At 43.1% G+C, this 23,207-nt stretch overlaps 2 protein-coding genes across 11 annotated transcripts in view; both read right to left on the bottom strand.

Annotated features, from left to right (window-relative positions):
* The window catches only part of LOC138207213 (microtubule-associated protein 2-like), a 52,925-nt gene extending 36,812 nt beyond the window's left edge, over nucleotides 1–16,113 (bottom strand). For 3 of the 10 annotated variants that reach the window (XM_069164294.1, XM_069164300.1, XM_069164298.1), the window contains exon 1: nucleotides 15,963–16,112. The gene's annotated coding sequence lies outside the window, so the exon portion shown is untranslated. Of the gene's footprint in view, nucleotides 1–6,972; nucleotides 7,053–15,432; nucleotides 15,574–15,962 lie in introns of those variants that run through there. The other 7 variants (XM_069164295.1, XM_069164299.1, XM_069164301.1 and 4 more) reach the window with 7 other exon arrangements.
* A 1,135-nt stretch (nucleotides 16,114–17,248) lies between these two features.
* On the bottom strand, nucleotides 17,249–21,426 carry acadl (acyl-CoA dehydrogenase long chain). Its single transcript, XM_069164183.1, has 11 exons — nucleotides 21,269–21,426; nucleotides 20,359–20,538; nucleotides 20,082–20,219; nucleotides 19,831–19,995; nucleotides 19,674–19,740; nucleotides 19,428–19,592; nucleotides 19,221–19,322; nucleotides 18,732–18,845; nucleotides 18,294–18,421; nucleotides 18,122–18,208; nucleotides 17,249–18,033 (listed from the first exon to the last, which is right to left on the bottom strand). The coding sequence occupies exons 1-11, from the start codon at nucleotides 21,355–21,357 to the stop codon at nucleotides 17,940–17,942; spliced, it is 1,329 nt and encodes a 442-aa protein (XP_069020284.1). The 5' UTR covers nucleotides 21,358–21,426; the 3' UTR covers nucleotides 17,249–17,939.
* Between the last annotated feature and the right edge of the window lie 1,781 nt (nucleotides 21,427–23,207).

Raw genomic sequence — 23,207 nt, 5'->3', positions numbered from 1 at the left:
AATCTTTTCACTGATGCACACAAACAATTACAACAAATCGATCATAACAACAACAAGGCCAAAAGGATTCCTGAGTATTATGTTTTAATACCTTCTCTGATTCAGTTCCTCACTGTTGCCTAAAAATCCTTCATCACCTTCTTAAAAACAAACACCTGCTGTTTTAGAAGCTGACCCCACACAAACACAAATGCACACACACACACACACACAGTCCTGGATTAGTCCTTGAAGGAGGCTGCAGTCTAGAGCGATTCACTGCAGTGCAAAGGACAACAAATTAAGCATCATCTTCCTCCAGGAAAACAAACAGGTGCTGACTACCACCGGAATTCATGCATTTTCAGACCTGCTTGGTGTATCCTCATATCCAAAAAGCTGTCGAATCATCCGACCGCTTATGAAGGCATGACTCCAGCTTTTTAAAAATGCAGCATAAGCACAAGTTTCACTGAGCAGGCAGATTTATTGCAGGTGATGCGAGGACAACCGCGGCTTCGGTGGTTCCTCACCATCAAACACAAAGTTTCATTACACCACTGTTTTCTGTCGCATAACTTGGACTGCTGAACTTTTAGGAGACAGCAGCTCATGTGGGTGCAATTATTGATTAAAGATTAGTGTGAGTGCTTTGGAACAATATGACAAGAAAGTCAAATAAGCTCAAGCAAAAGAAATGTTAAGCACGGAGTAAAAACAAACCTCTCGGCAGTGGAAAGAACTCAGTTAATTCTCAGGTTCTGGGAAACTGTGATGAGCAGTTTCACTATTTTCTGACACTTTCTAGGCTAAGTGATAAATTAGGATAAGAAATGACAGTTTAAGAGGTGTTACAATGTTTTATTATCACATACAACTGCAAAGCTACGTAGCTTGCGAATAACAGACTTTAAAATAATCAAAAAAAGTCAGTGCAACAGAGACCAAGATATCTATTCTATTCATAACTTCTCTTGAAGACATCGTAATATTACCACATTCATATGTTTCCTCCTGACTGCGACACACATAATTGTAAGCCTTAAAGTTAACACTAATACTCTCACCCAGACATGGACCTCGTAATCGCTCGTCCTGGCAGACGCACGGAAATGACTGAGGATTGGATCCCCGCAAGCATCAACACGACCGCAGGAGCAATCTCTTTCTAGCACGAGGCCGACGTCCAACTCCAACAACAACAACTGCTCCTTTTGGCCAGAAATTGAAGAAAATACTGAAGCATCTGCTTATTTTTTGTTTGTTTTATACAAATTTTAAATTGGATCTTCCAGCATGGAAATCGAATTACACAAATCCTCTATGATCTGGCAGCCTGCTCAAAGGTTAGCAGCCACTCATCTGTCCCAGGCCCCGTCAGCCAGCTCAGTCTCATATCATTCACATCATTTCATCAATTAAGGTTATTTATCATTATTAGATTAAGTCATTTCCTTTTATGAGATAAATATGATCCACTGGCTCAAAAGGTTTTTGTTCTGATTCTCATTTTGTTCCAAAAGCTTTAAATTGACCTATTAAATCACATTGTTTCACTGTCAAGGCATGTACTGCTGTTGCTGTCTGGTTTCAGGATTCTGATGTCAGAGGTCAAAGGTGCGTCTGATCAGAGCGGGTAGACCAGACTCAGGAGCTGATCCTCTCCATCCCCTAAGAGCCTTCTGCATATAGACACAGGGGCGTAAACACAACAAATCCAGAGTCAGGAAAACAACCTGCTGATCCTGTCACAGTCCCAAACACAACGATCACACCGTCCTCAAAACAATAAGTCAACGGAAATCAGATGACTTCACAAACAGCTGAGTGACCGAATTCCTGCATTGCATTTTCTCAATGGGATTTAATTGACCCAACAACGATTCTGCCTGTTTTTAAAGCTCTGAAACACGTCAAGTCCCTCTTTATAATGACATCAACCATTTATTTTAATATTAATAAATAAATCATAAATTCATAAATCTGCAACAGAGCCATCACAACGTGAGTGTCGCGTGTTTTCTGGTCTTTCAGTAAGCTTAAGTAGCTGAATATCATGGTTAAGCTGACAATGACAGTTTCCAGCGACGGGAGCTCCAAGCTCAAAGCTACTGCTTCTGTCAGTGACAACCGATGATTCAGTACAGACTCAGTTGAGCTGCAGGATTTGTCCGTTCACAAGCATTTTAACACTTTTAAACTTCAATCTCACAATCCAGTGTCCCTGTTGATGCAGCCTTGAGGATCCTGAACCTCCACTGACCTCGTTCAGTTTATCACGAGGCTGCTTCAGCCAAACGTTTGAAGGTAAAAAGAAAAATCTGACCAGGCCGTTGCACATTGCTTCAGTATAATCTGAATTTTGACCGACTACAAACACATAAATATCATCTCAAGTCTAAATCTGTCACCATTTTTGCTGCCATGTGGTCACAGTCTTAAAGGGCGCATTGCAGCTTAATTCATTACTGCGAGGGTAAAGGCTTTAATTAATTAGATACAATACTTATCTGACAGCACAACATGTCTTTATATAGAAATTCCTCTCCACAGTGGAATAACGCACCAGATGAACTCAGCTCCATAAAATCTTTTAGGAAAATGAAACTGTTTACTATATTGACACGATTACCCAATCAAGTGTTGACATCACAGCTGCTAGTCATTATACAAAGAGCACGACAGTAACAAACCTCAGTAAAAGCTCTCCAGTGTATAAAAACCAAAGCAGTTCCTCAAAAGTGCAGCTTTCCTTGTTTGCAACTGCCAAGAGTGAATAGCAGGCAGCATGTTTGCCAAGAGAAACCGTCACACCATCTCAATGACCGACTCTGCCATTCATAAGAAAATTTAAAACACAACCAATAAGATAAGTGCATGAGAACATCCAATGCAACAGCTGGACCACCACTGGGTCAAATATTGATTTTGATGGACAGGAAGTTATGTATCGTCTTTACCACTCAGCAGGACGGACTCTCGGGATTCATGTCGTCTCATCACTCATGCATATGCTTGTATACAATGTGGAGGCAGATACACACACACTTCCACTCTGACAAGCTCAATATGGTCTCTCTCTGTGTGTGTGTGTGTGTGTGTGTGTGTGTGTGTGTGTGTGTTCCTCTTGGACTGTCATTCCTCCCTGATATAAGCAGAACACAGGAAATTCCTCAAATGTGAAATATGCCTCTGAGAGGCCCGTTTAAAACAGACGTGATTTGAGGAGAACGGAAGAGAGAGAGAACTGGAGGGACTGTGTGTTTTACTGGTAGAGAAGGGGAGGGGGTCGGGTGGAGGGGACTGATGCTGCGACTGACTGGGAGTTTGGGGGTGAGAACGTAGTCAACTGGTTTTATGAACTTAAATAAATTTGAGCTTGTCTGAGGGCGTGTGCCTGTCTTACAATATAGAGGGTATGCTGTATTTATTAACTGTCTGCCAGGTCGTGTGTGTGTGTGTGTGTGTGTGTGTGTGTGCGAACACTCCAGCTTGCGTGTGCCTGGCTTTACACTAACCACAGGGTGTAGTCGTGAGCTTTGAAGTCGTCTCCACACCGTGGGCTGAACTCAAACACAGGCTACTGTACAAGGTCCCATATTACTCCATGGAAAAAGCTTTTCACTTCCAGGGAACACTGCCCTCTCTGTTCCCCTCGGAAAACTTCACTGGGGAGAAAAATCTGATAAAATGCATCCAAAGCTTCAAATTCCTCAATTTGTCTGACCAAAACAACCAAACCCAAATATAGACTATTAAATTCACACTATCTGAAACAGCAAAAAGAGGCAAGCGGTCCTGCTTAGGATGCTGGAACTAGCAAATGTTTGCCAGATTTAATAAATGACAATCAATTAATCGAATATCTAAATTAGGAACAGTCATAATTAACAAACTAGCACAATATACTGCTAGCAGTTCTTGTTTGCTGTGGATCTGGATGTACAAACAACTATCACTGAGTGGTCAAATACTGAAGAAAAACGTTAAAAGAAAACTTATTAATTTTTGCTTACTAAAAATCTATGTGGGAAACAATGATATCCTAAGGAAGTGTAGTTTACACTGAATCTAAAAAAGCGTGTATCATGTTTGTGTTCACATTTAGCAGTTGGGTCTCCGATTTTTTTAGGAAAATTGCAGTTAGAATAACCTACTGTAATTACCTCTAAAAACTAAAACTTCCTGTTATGTGCTATCAACCCGGCAGCTCTGCTTTCTCACAGTTTAAACCCTCTGCTGCAGAAGATTCGACCTCTGGTGTTCATTCCCTAACTGAGAAGTGGTCTTTCTCTTCTGATGCACTGCATGATCCCTGTCTGTACCTGAAGGGTGTCTGAATGCATCAAAGCAAACAAACACTTCATCAACAGAGACTCCAAAATGTCAGAGAAACATCAAATTAAATGAGGAGGAAAAAAAAGAAATCAAAGGTACCAAAAGAGTAAAACCTAAATTAAGGTTAACCGAAGTTAATTGGTATTTGCCTTGAGTCTCTAATAATGTCATCTCTCTGGATCATTGAAAGGGCAGATTACCAGCAAAGAAAGGTAAAGGGTGGTCATTTGTAGCTGTTTCTAAGCCTTTTGCCTGTTGATGGGAGATCTGAACCTCGCCATCCACATGCCATCTGTTCTAAATTAGCACCTACACGGGGAGCACTGAGATCTGAGCACCAGTGGTCAGTCGCTCAGACTTAGAGGCCTGAAGCAGCGGAGGACACAAAGGTGAATATTAGATTCTGAGAGATCAAGTGTGCTCTTTACCTTTTTTATTTTCCTTCAGGATTTGTAATATCCCACCCAAACATACTCCAACATTACCAATAACTGCATTTACAATAAACACAGCTGGACTATTAGCAGGACCTTTTGTTAATTAAATTATATTTGAGTCCAGATGTTCGATTGTTTCCCCGGAGAGGAGTGTGAGAAGCAGAAGCCCTGCTGAGCTGCTGCAGTGTTGGAGGACAGAGGACACACGTGTCACTGGGACCGAGCGAGAAGCAGAGGTTTCTGGAAGTCATCAGATGCATGCAGGGAGCCAGCTGATCAGGACTTTTACTGCAGTGGAGGAGGATGTCCCAGCTCACCATGCAACTGCACACCCACACAAACTTGGCGATGTTTAAGCAAGGCACAGTGATATACAGTATGCGTATAAATATAGTAAATGAACCCTCGTATGTACAAAAAAACTACTTGGCAAAAAACACAGCACACTAAAACATACATCAGAAAAAAACCTCACATTCTGGGCTGGCGGGTCAGAGGCCGGACATGCAAACACGCAGCCAAGTGTTAGCACCGATAAATGACAAACAAACACATCTCAGAGCTGGAGTCAACAGCTGTCAAGTCTAGTGGGGCAGCTCTGTCATTCAGGCGCTGCATAGGAAACCGCCCTGTCAGTATAGCATCCAAAACAAGCACGCCGGCACCCTTTCCCTCCTCCTCCTCCTCCTCCTCCCATCCCCCAAACAAGAATGAGTCATGGTAGGAGCCTGGGGAAAAGAAATGATGTTGAGTTTTGGCTAAGCTGAATGGGGAAAAACTCAAAGCACCACCCTCATGATAAATGAATAACAATGTGTTGTGTTTTGCAATCTATTTTTATTGAGAGAAAATCTTCAGCGGCTACCATGGGGCCATACCAGTGGTTTTGCATGTTTTAACCCAGTTATTGTTGCAAACCATCCCGTTCAGTTTTAGACTAAAGGACACCGTTTTTTTTCACCACTCTGAAGAGTTTAATCTTTATATGCATTTCTGTATGGTATATATAAAAAAAAAAAAAAAAAAGCAGTGTGCATCCACTTTATACAACCAACTGGCACCCATACGCCTAATTGATGAACTGCAGCACCGCAGGTAAGACGTAAAGAACATGGAGAGTGGTGGTGTTGTCAGAGCCTGGGTGAGGGATAATGTTGTGGAAACAGCAACCAATCGACTCAAACAAAATGCCTTTCAATTGCATTTGAATAGGAAACAACATGCGGTCCCTTTGCATCTCTTCTCTGTCCACAGGAAGCATCTCAACAGAGCTTTCACCTTCAGCTACTCTAAGTACAGGCTATTAGTGTAAATGATACAGCAATACTGTGGTCAGAGAGAGAGGAGAGGCTGTATGGCATGCAGGAGGCAATAACAGGTCCAGGCTCTATAGGCCTCTGAAGCAGGCAGATGAGGGAGGTTAGGCTGGTAGCATTTTGTTGCCTGGAAATCACTTGCCAGCTTCCATTAAGAAAATAGGATGGACTAATGACAGGAGCTGGAGTTATTAAGAATAAAGAGCAGAGCAGCATCCCAGGTATAACGCACTGACAGGGGGCTGGATGAAGTGGGGCGATAATGACTTCCTGCACTTGAGGGACTCAGAGTTGAGGTCATTTGTCATTAACTTATTTGACATTTGCATGCTTGGAGCCAACTGCAGCTCAGGGCCTGTCTCTCTGATTACTTCCGAGGCCTCTGTGCAGTCTGATTTGTCGTTGTGTCCAATAACAGAATAAGAAAATAAGAGTGTATTTGTCAGGATTAATGTTAGCAGCGACATGCTTCTTTATTCTAAGAATAATTCAAGACTGAAACTCCTCTGAATATCTCTACTTCTGCTTCCTACATGTCTCATAAAAATTCAGGTTGCAGAAAAAAATAAATACGTTACAGTAGAAAATTCTATCTCTGTCAGCCATTCCAATTTAGTGCACAGCTGGGACCCCGTGTGGGCTCCAAGTTTGTGTGGGGTTCAGGAGGCTACTGTCATCACTGCAATGATAGTACTTTGTTTCCATGACACTGAGACGAGTCACTATGGCTACGGCTCCATCGGGAAACAAAGTTGAATGGAGGAGGAAGACCCAAAGACTTTAACGGTGCTCTTTATTGGCAGAGAGGTGCTGTGGTGGGAAATGAAAAGCTACGGAGTCACAGACGATGTTAAACACTTTTAAAAGTTTCATCTGTTTAAGGGAACCATGTTATAACTAACCTGTAGCATCTGGTACCTCTGAATTCTGATTTGGAAACAACAAGGGACTGGAGTATGGACACTGTTTGTGAATAATCGCTCTGAAAAAACAAACAAATACAACCGCAAGGTCAAAACCTTTATCAACACCTAAACTGTGCAAAAACTGCTTTTAAAATACTGCTGCTTTGTATTTGACTTTTGAAGAAAAAAACAAACAAAATGAAGCCACAAAACTAAAAACACAAGACAAAACACAGGAAAGTTTAGAAAAACACACATCAAACTTCAATAATCAAATGTGAGAAATCCTCACAGGCTGGATTGGAATTTTGATGACAAAAGACAACTGGAAACAGTCAAGGAATCATAAACTAACACGAAAAGGACAGTAATGAAACCTGCATCATACCTCAAGTCTAAGGTTCACCTTGGCACGCAATATGTTCCCTTATCAACTCAGTAATTTACTACTAATTCACAATAAAAGTGATGACACGGCCACAGTGCACCCCGCTGCAGGTGAGTTCATCTGTCAGAGCAGTGCATCATCAGCAGTCACCGAGCTGCTGTCACCAGCTCCGCAGCAGAGTGACATCATCAGCAACTGACTGAGTTTCATTTCAGCTTTATGTAACCAGACTCGACAGACACGTACGTAAAGTCACAGCCACAGACGCAGGGATGGACAGTTGCACACACAAAAGTGGAGCCCCCATGCAGACAGAATGAATCTGCAGCTCTGTGTGGTTCACATGTCTGCTGACGGGATGCCACCCAGCGCAGGAAATAGCCGAGAACATGCGGCCGATAAAATGCATTCCGCGTCTCCTGGTTTGAAACACGTGGAGCTCTGCTGAGTTAGTGGTGAGAATGTGGAGAGATAAAGGCTGGTGGGACTCCGAAGGGTTTACTTTCCTCTTGTTATCAGCTCTCTGTTGAGTTTTCATCTGATCCGTTCTGGGACGAGCACCAGAGGGGCGGGGCACTGAGAGTCCTTTTGGGGACATTCATCACAGCTGTTATCAGGTCAGCGACGTTTCATTCGTCATCTGTTACTTACATTGTATTACTATTTGTGGCTCAAGTGGATTTACTCTGCTGTACTGGAGAGCAAATATTTTTCAATGGAGTAATCAAAATTTTCCTCAAATTGTGTTTTGTAACAATTTTCACAAAGTCAAGGCAAACCTACGACTAAGACTTTTCTCCACATCTGCTACACAGGATTTTTAAGATTTACAGACAGTGACGTAACGAGGCCTTGCATCGTGGCCTTCCTCACAAAAATGCTTTGTATTCTCCGAGCAACACAGTTTGCATTAAGACCAAAATCTATAAATAGACACAGAGAGCTTATCATCATCAACAACAACAACATACAAACTTTGAGAAAATCATCTTTGACTTTATCCGAAGTCATTTTACAATAAGCTGATATATAATATTGAAAAGAGAATGGCCTTCTAAATACACACAACAACCATGAGGAGGAACTTCCAGCAGCGGCTGCCCAAATATACTCTATTATGTCATCCTGGAGCTCCAAATCCAAGCACGATCCCACACACATCGGCTGAGGTGTCGCCACTCACAAAAACGCAAGCCTGAGAAGTGCTCCCACTCGAGCGAGTGGGAACCAAACTCCAAACATTATGAAGTTATTTGTAAATCACATCTGTTTCATTTGATGGGCGAGATGACCGGCTGCGTTGAACGGCCCACGGTTCTGCAGCAGCAGTGATTAACTCATCTGTCTGGAAGGCTCTTTGACCGAGCGATGTGAGGGGTCATGCAAAAGAAGAGGTCTTTTACATGCTCGGGTTCATTGCCCCTGGACAGAGGAACTAACTTGTATGGATTCTTTCTGCCTCCTTTAAAGATGACCCCTGTGTGGAGGACAACGGGGAGAGGGTGAAAGGGGGGGAGCAGTGTGCTTCAATTAGGGTGCAAAAGTGCCAATCAGCCTGGCAGCCCCTGAGGGCACGAGGAGCTCGGGGAATTTCCTCTTTGCCCCACAGCGGCCACGGCCAGGAAGGCATCACATGCAGCCTCCCCCTGCGGTAGAAAGCAGATGGCGGCGGATTAGCATGTGAATGTGGGCATGCAGCTCTGCGGGGGATCTCTGCTCCTCCTGCTTCCCCACAGGGGATAGGTGAGCTGACGAAAAGAAGGCTCGGGAAAGACCAAATCAATAATTGGCTACATGCGGTGTGTAGATAAAAAAAAAAAAAGCTGGTGGCTTTAAACAGTCATGATTTTGTAGGAGAAGCAGTTAATTACAGACTCTCCCTCTGAATGCGCCTGTCAGATATTTTTACTACGGTCTTTCTGGAAGGATTTCTGTGCATGTTATGCAAGATCTAAAACAACACAGACAGAAGCTTCAGATGGTAATCAGGCTTCATGCTACTGTAGACATGACAGCAACACAGATACCATCAGGACACATACCAAGTGAAGCTGCTTTGAAGTTCATGTCTGGGATGTTTGGCCCTGTGCTGCATGGCCCGATAAAACATGCAGGTATCAACGATAAGCTCCATCTGCGCATTGGAGGTCCCTCATCACTCTCAAATCCAAAAACCAACAACATCCAATCAGCTTCATGGCTCTCTGACCCAGCACAGGAAATGAACAGCACTAAGCCAATTAAATGCCATTTACGCAGAAGGAAAACATAAGGCAATAATAGAAGCAAGGCAGATATATCGTGCAGAGTAATCTATAGACTCTGAGAACAGCGGGATTTCCCCCCGTGGCTGCAGTAAAGTCTTGGTTCCCAGACTTGTGTATGAAAAACGTCAGGCCGTTTGGACGTAAAACACAGAAGACAGGTTTGCTGTTCCTGAGAGACCCAGAAACTGAACAACGTGCTGTACAATCTGTAAAAGCTACAAAAAACTGTGCATATAAGGTTTATAAGGAGACATGTAACATAGATGTCAAAAGGGGCATGACAAATAATAAATAAGGGCCATGCATTACATAAAAAAAACCTCTTCAAATCTTTTACAAGTTTAAAAGCCTCATTTTAATCAAAACAATTTTTATTATTAAAGGAATTTGGGGGTTTAATGACTTTAAACACAATTATTAAAGGTTATAGGCTAACAAGTTTTAAAAATGCAATTCCAAAGTACGACTGACTTTATTGTGATCTAACCTTTAACAAACAGTATATGCAAAAACGTTTTTGATGTTACAAAACCAATAAAAGAAATGTGGTTTACCAATAGCTGCTACATTCAACTACTAAGTTTCAAGTATCGCAGATGTACTGTGTGAAAACCTGTGGGTCTGTGAGCTCCAGCTCTTCACTTTATCACCAGTTTATCACCAGCCAGTCAGCATTTAAAAGAGCAACTACACTGGGTCAATGGCACCCAGAAATACAAATCTCTCCTGTCACAGAGATCATTGTGGTGGAGAACAACACTCTCCTTCCCCAGAGGCCGTTCTCAAACATCTGGTGATGCTCCAAAATAAAGCACACGGCTCCTTTTTTTTTTTTTAAGCAGGATTTTATGGTCTTTGATTTAATGAGGTGACCTGAGGCAGTCAATTCTCCCAGCAGTAGACAGAGCTCTGGGTCTTTTAATGCGGACGAGTGACTGGCATTAAATATGGGAGGAATGGATTTTAATCAGAAACAGAGCAGAGATTCCTCGCTTTTCGAGAGGCAGAAAATAACAGCACCAGTCAGAGGACTGCGATGTACCGGAGTGTCAAAAGGTTTTGTTCCAATCAGAATATTTACGGATCAAAATCAACAGAAAACGTGTGACTGTTGTTTTCTAGGCTCCAGTTTGTGCCTTCTTACTACACAGGCAGGGCCGAGGCAGATCCACACAGAGGGTCTACACACTGGTCCTCAAAAGGGTCATTCCTTTGAGGGGCTGGTTGCCATGGCAGGGGTTGCCATGGTGAGGGGGGGGCCCTTGATGGTCCCAGCGGAGCAGTAGGAACTGTAAACGCCTCAAAACAACACAGACAGTCCGAGCTGGAGGATACTTGTAAATGAGAGACTCTGATGCAGCAAGACCTGAAGCGAACGATTAATTTAATTATTAATGAATATGCCTTATTTTCATTAAATCAATTAATTGCTTGGTATAATATTTATAATGAAGCGATAAAAGAAGATTAAAGAAAAAGAAGCTGGAACCACCCAATGTTCTGCATTTTTCTGTCATTTGTTTGGTCAATTAATCATTGCAGCACCACTTTAATGTTATGTATATATTTGTATTCGTCTTCAATTTGGACAGACAATAAATGTAAATGATTGAATAAATATAAATTATTTTTTAGTTTTTGAAAACTTTTATAATCAAACCTGTAGTTCTAGTAAACTCCACTCTGCAGGGCCAAAGTAGATACACAGAGTTTACTGGTGGATTAAATTACATCCTGCATATTTCTTCATCTTGTGTCTGTCGCATGTCTGAGAGAGGATGTTAGATATGCTGTAAAGTCCCTCTTCGGACACATTCAGCGGTGGTCACAGTAAAAACCCTTCCTGGAAACCGTCCAGGACGTCCACTGCACGCAGTCAGCTGCTGTGTTCCTGCTGTCCAGTGCAAAACGGGCTCACAGGGAACGTGATGTACCATCGACGCATTCATGCCCTGCATCTGTTTCTACGTTTCACACTGGCTTCACAGAGCTGCTGTGTGTCAACTTCCTATGAATCGAGGGGGTTTCCATTCATCCAAAATATGGCCCTGACAAGCAGATGCACTCGAGCATCCCTAGAAACATGCAACACGGTCAAGATCCCTGGAGACTTATTTCCATGACATTACAATCCAACATTTCCCTCCTAATGGATGGACTGAAAAATACACTCACTGACATGCAACTGAGAAAAAAAAAAAGCACACAAAACCACAGAGAAATCTGATAGAGTCTGCATGTTCTAACAATACATGGACTCCAACAATGAGCCTCATTCAGTCCTGCAGCACACTTCACTCTATGTATTAACCTATAACTGCTGCCAGCGTGCTGTTTGCAAAAGGATGGGGAGAAAACAATCTAGCTGTTTAGCCTGCACATCTGGAAATCATAAAGGCCCGGCGCTACGAAGCTTAGCTGCTACACTAGGCTTACAGGAGGTCCCTGGCCCATTCAGGAAGAAACTAAGGCTCATTAGTGGTTTCTTCCCACCGTTGGCCCGGGTCAGAGTCCGAAAAATCAGACCAGCATCATATGTGCTGCCTCTAGTACATCATTTAGACGACCATTAAGTCTGAAAATAATTCTGGCTTTGATGGACAAGTGAAAAAATATCTGCACAGAAAATGGCAGAATTTCATTTTTCCCCTCATGCTTCATGGAAACCAAACTGGACATGCGATTCTTCAAAAATAGACAACACAAGATCAAACTCTTTTTCTTCCTTTATTTTTTCTTTATTTCTGCAGATGCTGTGCTGGTTTGACGTCTTATTTTGAAAGAATCCTGACCCCCAAACACATTTGTTCTTTGCTGTCATTCAATACAAATGCAATTAATTGTAATGTCTTTCACTCTTTCAAATGCAAAGCCAATAAAACCAGCCAGGTTTCACTGCTTTACTTGCAGGAACCAGCTGGCTGCATGTAGCTACAGACGCTCACGTACTATTATCCAGTACATGTCAACGGCCCAGTTGCTTGCATTCTCTTGTGCCAATTAAGGGTGTGAAACCGCGAACAGCAAGTTAAAGTTGGACTATATGTCATAACCTCGCAAAGACAGGGACACATAAACTTCCTGTTATAGCTCTGTGTGAACATACAGTGCAGTTTTTGCTTGGAATGTGCTCTTGTCCACACAAACTAAAAAAAGAAAGCTGTCCGAAGGAGAGACAGACATTTGAAGCACATGGAGCAACACATGGATTTTCTGCACTTGAGCCAAATCAACCTGTGCAAACTGAGCTGCTCTGCTCGGATCTGTGTTCTTTGTCTCAGAAAATCCGAAAAAACGTCTTTCCCTCTCCCTCTGCCTCTTGTGCACAACCTGCCATTATCATACTGACCTCATGGATTAGCTAACACCACATCAGAAGAGAATATTATGGATGCCAATATCTGAGGGAGTTTGCTATTGACTGCAAGAATGCCCTGCATGAGTGTCCTCTCTGTCGAGGGGCATTGTCCGTGAGGAATGAAATGTGACGCTGGCTGTCAGGGCTTGTTTGGGGAAACTAGCTGCTAGTCAGCCGTGGATGGAGCTCTGGTACAAGGACAAACAGGGAGGATGAATGATGAGAGAGCGTGTCCTGCACCAAGAAGGTCACAGGGTGGAGCCCAGCAAAGATAAAACTTGATAAATCACCTCATGCTCAATTAAGACACGCAGTTCTTCATTTCAGCAGCTGTTTCAACCGCATCTGGACAGCAGACTGTCAATGGCACTCGAATGTGATGCAATACGAAAAACTGTTCGCCTTTTTCCAAAGCTCAACGCGAGAAAGGACCGTTCAAAAACAATCTGTCTCAGTTGGCAAGCAAAAATCCATCTGTGCTTTGTTGTTGCAGCATGTTGGTTGGTTTTCTCTTTATACAGCAGAATACTTTACTTACTTTAATAGTAATGTTATAGCACTTGAGCAAGACACTGAACATTTCAAAACTTAAATTCCTAATTAAGTATGCCCAAAGCAGGATGTGTGTTTAAAAAAAAAAAAAAAAGAGTGCATGTGTGGCTCCACATGAAGGTCAGTAGGCCGTTCACTTCATCTTACGTATGTGAATTAGATTAGGTCCGTCTCACAGTCTAGACTTAATCACGTACTGAAGCACAGTTCTGCCAACTCCCATTAGGCACCTGTAGTGCAAAGGGCCTCAGACGGGAGGAGCAGCAGCAGCAGGGGCCAAAGACGCAACCCGAGTCCTGAGACACCTGCGACCATGGCAACAGAGTGCCGTGTGCTCACCTACTTCACAGACACAAAAACAGGACGCACGGACACGAACACAAATTAGAGCCCGACTTCCATCACCTGAAAACCCATCACGGCACAGCTGCGGTCGACCAAATGCTCTTCTCCAAAACCAAACAATCAATTCACAAACAATTCCAGGAACGGATCTTTACTGCAAACACAAGGACGCACCAACCAACATGGCGTGTCTTCGTTTCAGTGGAGCGCACAGTGGCCTTGTGGTTTCCGGACGTTGACGGTGCACCTAACCAGAGTTGACGTTGGGAAATATACTTAACGTTCCCGCGTGGTGCAGGGAGGTGGATTGGGTTTCCTGCTGGTTGGAAAAGTAAGAGGTGGCTCAACGTATGGCTCACGCACACATAATTCAAATGGACACACTGGAAGAAGGAGAGAATGGAGATTTGTATAAATTCATAGCTTATGGAAGGGGCCACACAAACCCAACCTGTTGTGTCCTGATTAAGGTCATTTCAATTAGTGCTTCGACTCAGCCCAATCTGGGCTGATAGAGGCTTGTCCTCGCACAAGAAGCAGCTGGAACTTGACGCACGTCTTGTCTGCTTTCTTACTGCACTCATTCAACCTCCATTTGGCCCGAGCCAAGAAACACCTAATCTACGTCAAATGGGCAAAGAACTCGGAGCAAAAGGTTGTTTCCACTTCCTGTCGCGCTTTAGAGGCCACACGGAATTACACGTGTGGTCATATTATGCATTCTCCCATGTAAAGTTAATTGACAGCCATGTAGTGTGAAGTGCTGCCACAGTTAGTTCAATAAAAGTCACCATTACACCAGAAAGAATATATAAATCCAAAAATCTGTACAGTCAAGAAAAATTCCAACATAAATAGACACTGATTTAAAAGGATTTTCATGGGGAGTATTTGTTTGTTTTTTCTGTCCTTGGTGCGGGTCATTTTTTTGTACCGTTTACTTTATCTGTCACTCATGCTGCTAACTAAAACAAATCCCTCTATATTTATTCCACTTTGTGATCAAATCAAATCTGATTGAACAAGAAAACACAATATATAAAGCAGAACTTTATCAGGCTACTCAATCTCACACTAAGAACAGAGCTGCAAACAATCCAACATCATCAGCATGAGGGGCTGTTTTCATTCTACATCTTGTCTGTAGCCAGAGTCTTAAGAGACAGCAGCAGGAATGTGCACACGGACACAAACCAGAGCGACCGTTTTCACATCCAAACGTGGGGAATCTACAGTTCCTGCTTCTCCTCACCGTGCAGAGGCCGTCAGATTAAAGAAGACATCACAGTCCATCAGTCTCGGGACTTGACCATTAAACGGTTCCCTGCATTCATAATAAAATAAGAATTTCACTCACACAAAAGCTTTCAAATCAATTAAATAAAGTGACTCGTATGTGGTCTTAAGTCATGCAACCTTTTGCTGAGGCCGACAAGGGCAAGTGCCTGCCATGCCACTACAAGCTGGGCTACTCCCATATCCTCAATACATGGCCACCGGCAGGACATTACAGCCAAAAATCTATTCACCGAGATGACCATAATTACCAATATTCTCCACTTGTGTTGGTGATGGTCACTGCCTTCCCTCCTCCTATATGTAGATGAATCCTTTGCTGCAGTGCATGGCCGGGGGCAGCGCCGTTTCAGCACCATACAGGCGTGGACCAGAACAAAAGGCGCAGGCTGCAGCAGAGCAGAGAGGCGCACCAGGACGCAGCAAAAGCAGCGACAGATACCGCAAATAAAACACAATTTTACACTTTTCCCCTTCTGATTAAGATCCGATTTATAATCCCCAAGTCTTCACTGAAAAGCCACGTAAAGATTTTAACACGTCAAAGTCACGACACAAATCTATAAATTCACACACATAGCTGCACATCACCAAAACATGCTCACACGCAGAAGCAGAGGATTAGTGGACAGCGACATTAATATATATACACACTTTGACTTTTGCAACAACTTTTGAAGCTGTTGCATTAAAACGGATGAAACTCCACATTCATGCAGCTTCGAGCAACCACAAAGCCTCATTTCCCTGTAAATGGTAAACAAAGTGCTTTAGTTCTTACCTGGAGCTTTAGGCTGCTGAGCGGCACTAATACCCGTGTGTGTGAAGGGAGCTGTAGTGACAATGAGAGCGGTGTGGCGGCCTGGTGATCCCTCCCCATTGCAAATTAAGCTACCGTAAATGTACCACGAGATGCGCAAGGGGATTATACGTGGCTGCAACGTGCAAGGCAGGGAATCCTAAACGGTGCTTCTGTGAAATCTGTGCTGCATCTTTAGAGTGCAAATATACAACACATGCATGTGCTAAAACGTGCACGGACATGAAGCTGTAAGGGACAACCCAGCAGATGGAAAGGGAAATGTCAAGTCATTGTGAAAGGGATTCTGCAACTCCAGCATCACAATTGGCTGATTTGCTGAAAAGGGGAGCACCATGTCCGCAGTGAGTGTGAGTGTTGAGCTGAAGCACCGGGGTGTGGCTGTTGCTGAGGAAAGATAGGAGGGGGGGGGGGGGGGGGAATCATGTGGAAGGGAGGCAGAGGAAGAAGGGGGGTGGGAACAGAGGAGGAGATGGAGCAGTGAACAGTGGCTACTCTTCTCTCTCCATCCTCCCAGGTGAGATGAGATGAGGCGGGGATGCTGTCTGCTTCGTCAGCTGGCAATGATTGAGGGGGGGGGGGGGGATTTCTGCATCAGAGATTTGGACTGACAGGTTGTACATTCACAGACATGGACAGCAGCTCCACAAGGATGCAAACACATAGTAATGCAATGGATTCTATTCAAGCTAAAAGACAATGGTACCGTTTGCTGTACCACTTAATCTATACAACTCAGAAACATGACACCCAACTATGTCAAGAACAAAAAAAAAAAGTATGCAATTATCATCTCTTGCTTACAAAGATATAAGGTTAAATTTGAGTAAAAATGCTTTGACTCATCCACATATTCAACAGTCTGCTTTTTCCTGCTGCATGTGCTACATTGGAATTAAATGGAAGCCTGGTCATTTGTCACTCCTCTTCCAGCTTTGTACATTCACTTACTGACACCTACTGATGGAAATAAGACAATGCACCGAGGACGCTGATTTTTACTCACTTAACGTTCCACCTCCAAACTTCAACTATAAACCGAGTCCAGACCCTGACCTTCCTCCAACATCAAATCGAACACCAGCTGTCAATTAAAATTGGCCAAAAACACCAACTCTGCATCAACTCATTAAGGTAAAACGGTCCTATTAGGCACAGGAAATAGAATAGAACATTTTCACCAACATGGAATTCAAAAGGCAGATCGGTGATGAAACTTCATTAGAGGAAATAAAACAATGTTAAAATGAAGTCAAATATCTTTAATCTGATGTCAAATAGTAACTAATTTGTAATCCGTCTCAGGCGTTCTCAATGTTTTGCTAAAACAGTACAATACTACGAAAATAAAGGATGCTTTACACTTTAAATTTAGTATTCAGTTGATTCTGGTTAACACTGGTCAGTAAAACAGGATATTCATTTCATTTAGTAGATAGTTTCAGTGTACAGATCTGAAACAACATAAGTAGCTAAAAACACAGGTTTAGTCACAAAAACACTTTTTTACTTCAAATGTTATCTTTCAATACAATCTATAAACAACTAACAGTGATGGGAAGTGGGCGGAAACTGACATAATTAGGTTTTTGGACAATGTTAATGTTGCTCTTTGTAATGTATCGACTGGTTTGCAAACAATAGCCATCATCAGATACCGGACATACCAGAACAAGTAAGTGCAAAAAGCAGTGCAAAAGCACTGAACATATTGAAATGAGTTCAAGTGTTTTATTACTAACAACATAAAATTTTGAGAGAAAGAATGTCGTTTTTCTCCCATAAAAAGGAACAGTGTCTCGCTTTAATTCTATTAAACTCAAGGCACTTTTAACGCCATTCGTGATCACATTCAAAACCGTTTCCAGATAAAGTATCACCTCTGAACTTCTCTGAACTTTCACGGTGCTCCTCCACCTGCGAAAACCTCCTAAAGTCTCACTTCTGGCTGACGATGGTGCGGGCGATCAGCTCTTTCATGATCTCATTAGTGCCTCCGTAGATGGGCTGAACACGAGAGTCCACAAACGCCCTGAAAAGACACAGACAGACAAGTTCAATGGCTTGTCGATGGACTGGAACACAAACATACACTGCTGCACAGATTTTGTGGCACTAACTTTGCGATGGGGTATTCCCACATGTAGCCCCAACCTCCATGGAGCTGCAGGCACTGAGAGGCCACCTTGTTCTGGAGGTCAGACGCCCTGGAGAGGAGCCGAAGGACATTAGCACATGGTAGCAACATGAGACTACCAGCTGGTAAACCCTGAAAAAAAAAAACATTCTTACCAAAACTTGGCCATGGAAGCCGTGGAGGGATCCAGGCGCTTCTCAGCATGCAGCTGAAGGCAGTTATCTAAGAAGGCTCGGCCCACACAGATCTCCGTCTTCAGCTCTGCCAGCTTGTGCTGCACAGTCTGTGGTAAGTAAAATTAGATGCAATGATATTCTGATTCTGAAGGTGGTGCAGAAAATATCAAAAGTAGATACAGGAATCTGCTTGTGGGTATGCTGTATGATAACGGTCGCTAAATATGACTGAGAACAGGCCCACCGACTCACAGTTGGTGTAAATAGAAACGTATTAGAGGTGAGAACTGAGGATGAATATCTTCAGAAATTTGGATTCTCTAAATTAAAAATACTCATATCCAGTAGTTTTATTTTCATCTTGAAAATGTGTACTGAGAATCAAATCAATTATGCAAGTGACCTCATGACACAGACCTGTAGGTGAGCGATTGTCTTGCCAAAAGCCTTCCGCTGCAACACGTAGTTCCTGGTCTCCTCGAACATGAACTCACAGCTCGCTATGCCCATATCAGCAATCATCAGACGCTCCTGGTGAAAAACAATTAGGATTTACAATCCAATCTACCGAAGCGAAACATTAACTGATGACTCAGCTGGCAGCAAGGCTTGTGTGACAATATCTGTGTAATAAAAACGAAGTGAACAGGGTTAGTTTGTTGCTGACATTTGCTTTCATTTTGGCAAAATGGCAGAATTAAAATGTACCAAATGAACTTTTAGCAGACCCCATCACGATCAGTGCAGGAGTTATGAGGTGCACCTCTGAATGTGGCCTGAACCGATCAGAGCTCAATGCTTCCTGAGGCTGTTTCCACCTGGACCTTTGCTGGCCACTTGTGGTCCGATCACAGCCAGGTCGCATATGTCCCGGCTGAAATAGCCAAATTCTCATGTTTTGTTTACCTGAGGCAGTTCGTTCATCAGGTAGTAGAAACCTTTGTTGAGTTGCCCGAGGAGGGCGCTCGCTGGGAGCCGCACATCCTCAAAAAACAGTTCAGCTGTGTCCTTTAAGAGACGGAGAAACAGCGGTAAGACAGAATCAGTGTTCTGACAGTAAACTGTTACGTCACCTGGTAGAAGAGGAATTCAAGTTCTGCTGAAGTCCTGTACCTGGGCCTTCAGACCAATCTTCTCCAACTTGCGTCCCTTCTGGAAGCCCTTCATGCCGTCCTCCACCAGGAACAGACTGATGCCGTGTGCCGCTGTCTTCGCCTCGCGGTTGGTCACGGTCACCACCACCACCAGGTCAGACATCCAACCGTTTGTGATGAATACCTGAAGAGGCGAGACAAAAGAGGCTTCAAGCTGATACTGAGATGCAACAACACGGCTGGCTTTGCTTTTAGGACTCGGTACCTTGTTTCCGTTGAGGATCCAGTCGCTGCCGTCCCTCTTGGCGTACGTCCTCACACCCTGAAGGTCACTGCAAAGATAAAAAGGTCGTCAAAGCTGCGTTATATTTGTGGGACATGTGCCGACTTCTTTGATAGTACATCTACGTTTAAGTACTGACCTGCCTGCTCCTGGCTCTGTCATTGCAATCGCACTGATGCATTTCCCAGCAGTCATGTTGGGAATGAAGCGATCAATCTGTTCCTTGCTACCGTAGTTGACAATGTAAGGCATGACGATGTCAGAGTGCAGAGCGAACCCCGGGCCGGAGCAGTTGCAATACATTCTGCAGGACAAAAACAAAATCTTGTTTTAAAAAGTGTTCAATCTCAGAAAGGAGTGAAAGTGGTTTTAATTTCAAAGACAACTCACTGCTCCTCCCATGTGATAGCTGTAGAGTACAGGTCTCCTCCGATGCCACCATGCTCCTCTGGTATCATTACTCCCAGCAGGCCTTGCTCACCTGCCTTCTCCCACACCTCCCTGCTCACCTGACCTGCCTTCTCCCACCTGGAACAAAGAGCAGGTAGTAAGGTGAGGTTGGGACAGACTGAGAAAGAGTTCACGTTATGTCTCTTTGTGGTTGTTTGACATCTCGTGTTAACAGCCGCTTCACACAGAACCTGAGCCTGTCCTCACTTCCACCTACTCTTTGTGGTGTGGAACCACTTCCTCTTGAAAGAAGCGCCGGACGCTTTGTCTGAAGAGATCGTGGTCCTCGTTGAAGATCCGGCGGGTCCCGATGTCCATCAGGGACCCGGCGCTGGAGGTCTCTGGTCGGATTGAGGGGACAGGCTGCCCGAGTGGCTCCGACTGACGGTGCTGTAGTCTGCGAGGAATCACAGAGATTCAACCAATCATACTCAGCTCTAAATTCAGCAGGGGGCTGATCTGAAAAATAAATGCACTGATGTGTATATCATTTCAAGAAGCTACCATTTAAACAAACAGACAAATACATTATTGTCATTCGCTATCAAAAAAGCTGTATACTAAAAGTTATACTTTTCGAAAAGAAATTGTTTTGTCCAACTCATTTTCATCAAAACCCAGAGATATTCAGGTTCTAAAACATAAAGAAGCTGTAAACCAGAAATGTTAACAGCAAAACAATTATTCATATTCAAAACAGCAGCAGGTTAATGTTTATTCTGTATTTTTGTTGTTAAAACGAGCGTAATATGACAACACAGTATATAGACATTGCATATAAATTGCTAGATTAGTTACTTTTTGGGTGCTGTTTTTTTAAAATAAACAGTAAAGTTTACCTAATTAGTTTGGATTTTCAAATTAAAAGCTCCCTTTGTAAATAACAGGTGACCTGCAACAACAAGGGAAGTGTGCCAAAGGTTGTTGCGACCTACTTACGAGGTCCCAACCTAAAATAAGACACTACTTTCAAAGTGTAATGTAAAAACATAACTTATATCGCATAAAAATCAAATTTATTAAGCAAATAATGTAACTAAAGTCGCCACACCTTGCAGATATTTATCGGATCGAATACTTAAAAGAGTTTATACGTCACAGGAAAGTATTAAGGCCACATATTTTACCTTGTAGGAGCTGCAGAGAGCACATGCCCTCGTCCCCGCACATTTTTCAGTCCAAAGAGATAAGATTTGATAATTCTTTTCACTAACATCTTCGCAAAAATCGCTTCACATTCAAAAAGAAATCCGTCAACGCAAACACAACAAAGATCGTCTGAGTAACACGGAAGTAAAGAGGGATCACTCGGTCGCCTTAACGCGTGCTATGCATCGCACAGTGTAACAAACACGTGTTATGTTGAGTTCCGTTTGTTGACACTGCTGTTTGATTGCATGTAATTTAGTTCAAATAAACACCCAAATGTGACTTTGAATTACAATATTACTATGTATATAAAATAACTTTTCAGGCGAGAGGAGGTTTGGTCCCTGAAAAGTGCAGTAGAGTGAGACCTGCTGATTTCTAAAGGTCAGAGATTTCTTCTTCTACTAGTCGGTAGTTGGTATTGGTGCCCAGCGCTGCCACCTATCGGTGGGACTCAAATTATTGCAGAAATGCAGTACGTGTGATCTGACAGTAGTTATTCGTTTTAAGCACCGACACTTTTCACCTACAGGTTGGTATTTTAAAAAAGATATTTCTTCCGTATATTCTTAGAAAAATAACAGACAATAAGACATGACTGATTAGCATATGCAAATAAATCATAGCCTATGTAGGGGTGCAGAAATGGAGTAGCATTTTATTGAGGTTAAATAATAGGCTTTCTTTTTTTTACTTGTATTCTGTTGTCACGTAAAATTAAAGGGGATCTAAAAGAATAAACTGAATAATTAAATAGGAAACATCTTTAACCCTTCAGTGCTGTGCTAGGCTATGTTTACAACAATACAACATATATGTATGCCATATCATATTACTTGTATATAAAGTCGTATTATCAACTATTAATCCTAAGGTGTAGACAAAAGGTTGTGTTTGTGAAAGAGTGATACTGCTGGGCCAAACCAAAAGGTCACAGGGGGAGGTCTGCAACCTTTGGGGTCATATTCTGTTTCTCTTTGAAGTGCTATGTAAAACCAAAAGGTCACAGGGGGAGGTCTGTGACCTTTGGGGTCACATACTGTTGTTCTTTGAGGCATAAACAGGAACAGACGGCTGTCTGAGAACTCCAGGGTGTGAAGGAAGACAACCACCACCTCGACCAATCAACAAAGGACACATCACCACACATGACTTTTTGGTTCCTGTACTATAAGAAGACCGGGTCAGGGAGAGTCAGGAGATCAGACTTCGTGAACTGACACATACTCTGTTGCGGTCAGGGAAACATAGTCTGGACCCAGAGCTCTGTAAACTGATTATTCTGCAGCTGTTAAATAAATATCTTGAAGCCTGACATCTTCTCCTATTGCCTCATTAAAGAACACGCAGGACTGGGGGCTGACACATATTGGCTTTGTACTAGCAGGAGCCCAAGTCCAACAGTGCCTTATGTACGCCAGATGTAACGGGACACACACCTTCCAAAAAGTTCAACTTTTGTCTCGTCAGTCCACAGAGTATTTTCCCAAAAGTCTCGGGGATCGTCAAGATGTTTTCTGGCAAAAATGAGACGAGCCTTAATGTTCTTTTTGCTCAGCGGTGGTTTTGGTCTTTGAACTCTGCTATGCAGCCATTTTTGCCGAGTCTCTTTCTTATGGTGGAGTCACGAACACTGACCTTAACTGAGGCAAGTGAGGCCTGCAGTTCTTCGGATGTTGTCGTGGGGTCTTTTGTGACCTCTCGGATGAGTCGTCGCTGCGCTCTTGGGGTAATTTTGGTCGGCCGGCCACTCCTGGGAAGGTTCACCGCTGTTCCATGTTTTCTCCATTTGTGGATAATGGTTCTCACTGTGGTTCTCTGGAGTCCCAAAGCTTTAGAAATGGCTTCATAACCTTTTCCAGAATGATAGATCTCAATTACTTTCTTTCTCATTTGTTCCTGAATTTCTTTGGATCT

This window comes from Embiotoca jacksoni, unplaced genomic scaffold, assembly GCF_022577435.1.
Source record: "Embiotoca jacksoni isolate LCO1_2020_lvr unplaced genomic scaffold, fEmbJac1.0.p SCAF_30, whole genome shotgun sequence".
NCBI classification, from domain to species: domain Eukaryota; kingdom Metazoa; phylum Chordata; class Actinopteri; family Embiotocidae; genus Embiotoca; species Embiotoca jacksoni.
This window is presented reverse-complemented; position numbering and strand designations above follow the sequence as displayed.

What these genes read in the sequence shown, in the direction of transcription:
- acadl (XM_069164183.1), bottom strand. Translation starts at nt 21,357, where the DNA reads ATGTTAGTGAAAAGAATTATCAAATCTTATCTCTTTGGACTGAAAAAT. An exon ending in TGATGAACGAACTGCCTCAG is followed by an intron (nt 18,846 to 19,220) that starts GTAAACAAAACA and finishes GTTTTTCACCAG; the next exon opens with GAGCGTCTGATGATTGCTGA. An exon ending in GCTTCCATGGCCAAGTTTTG is followed by an intron (nt 18,209 to 18,293) that starts GTAAGAATGTTT and finishes GCTCCTCTCCAG; the next exon opens with GGCGTCTGACCTCCAGAACA.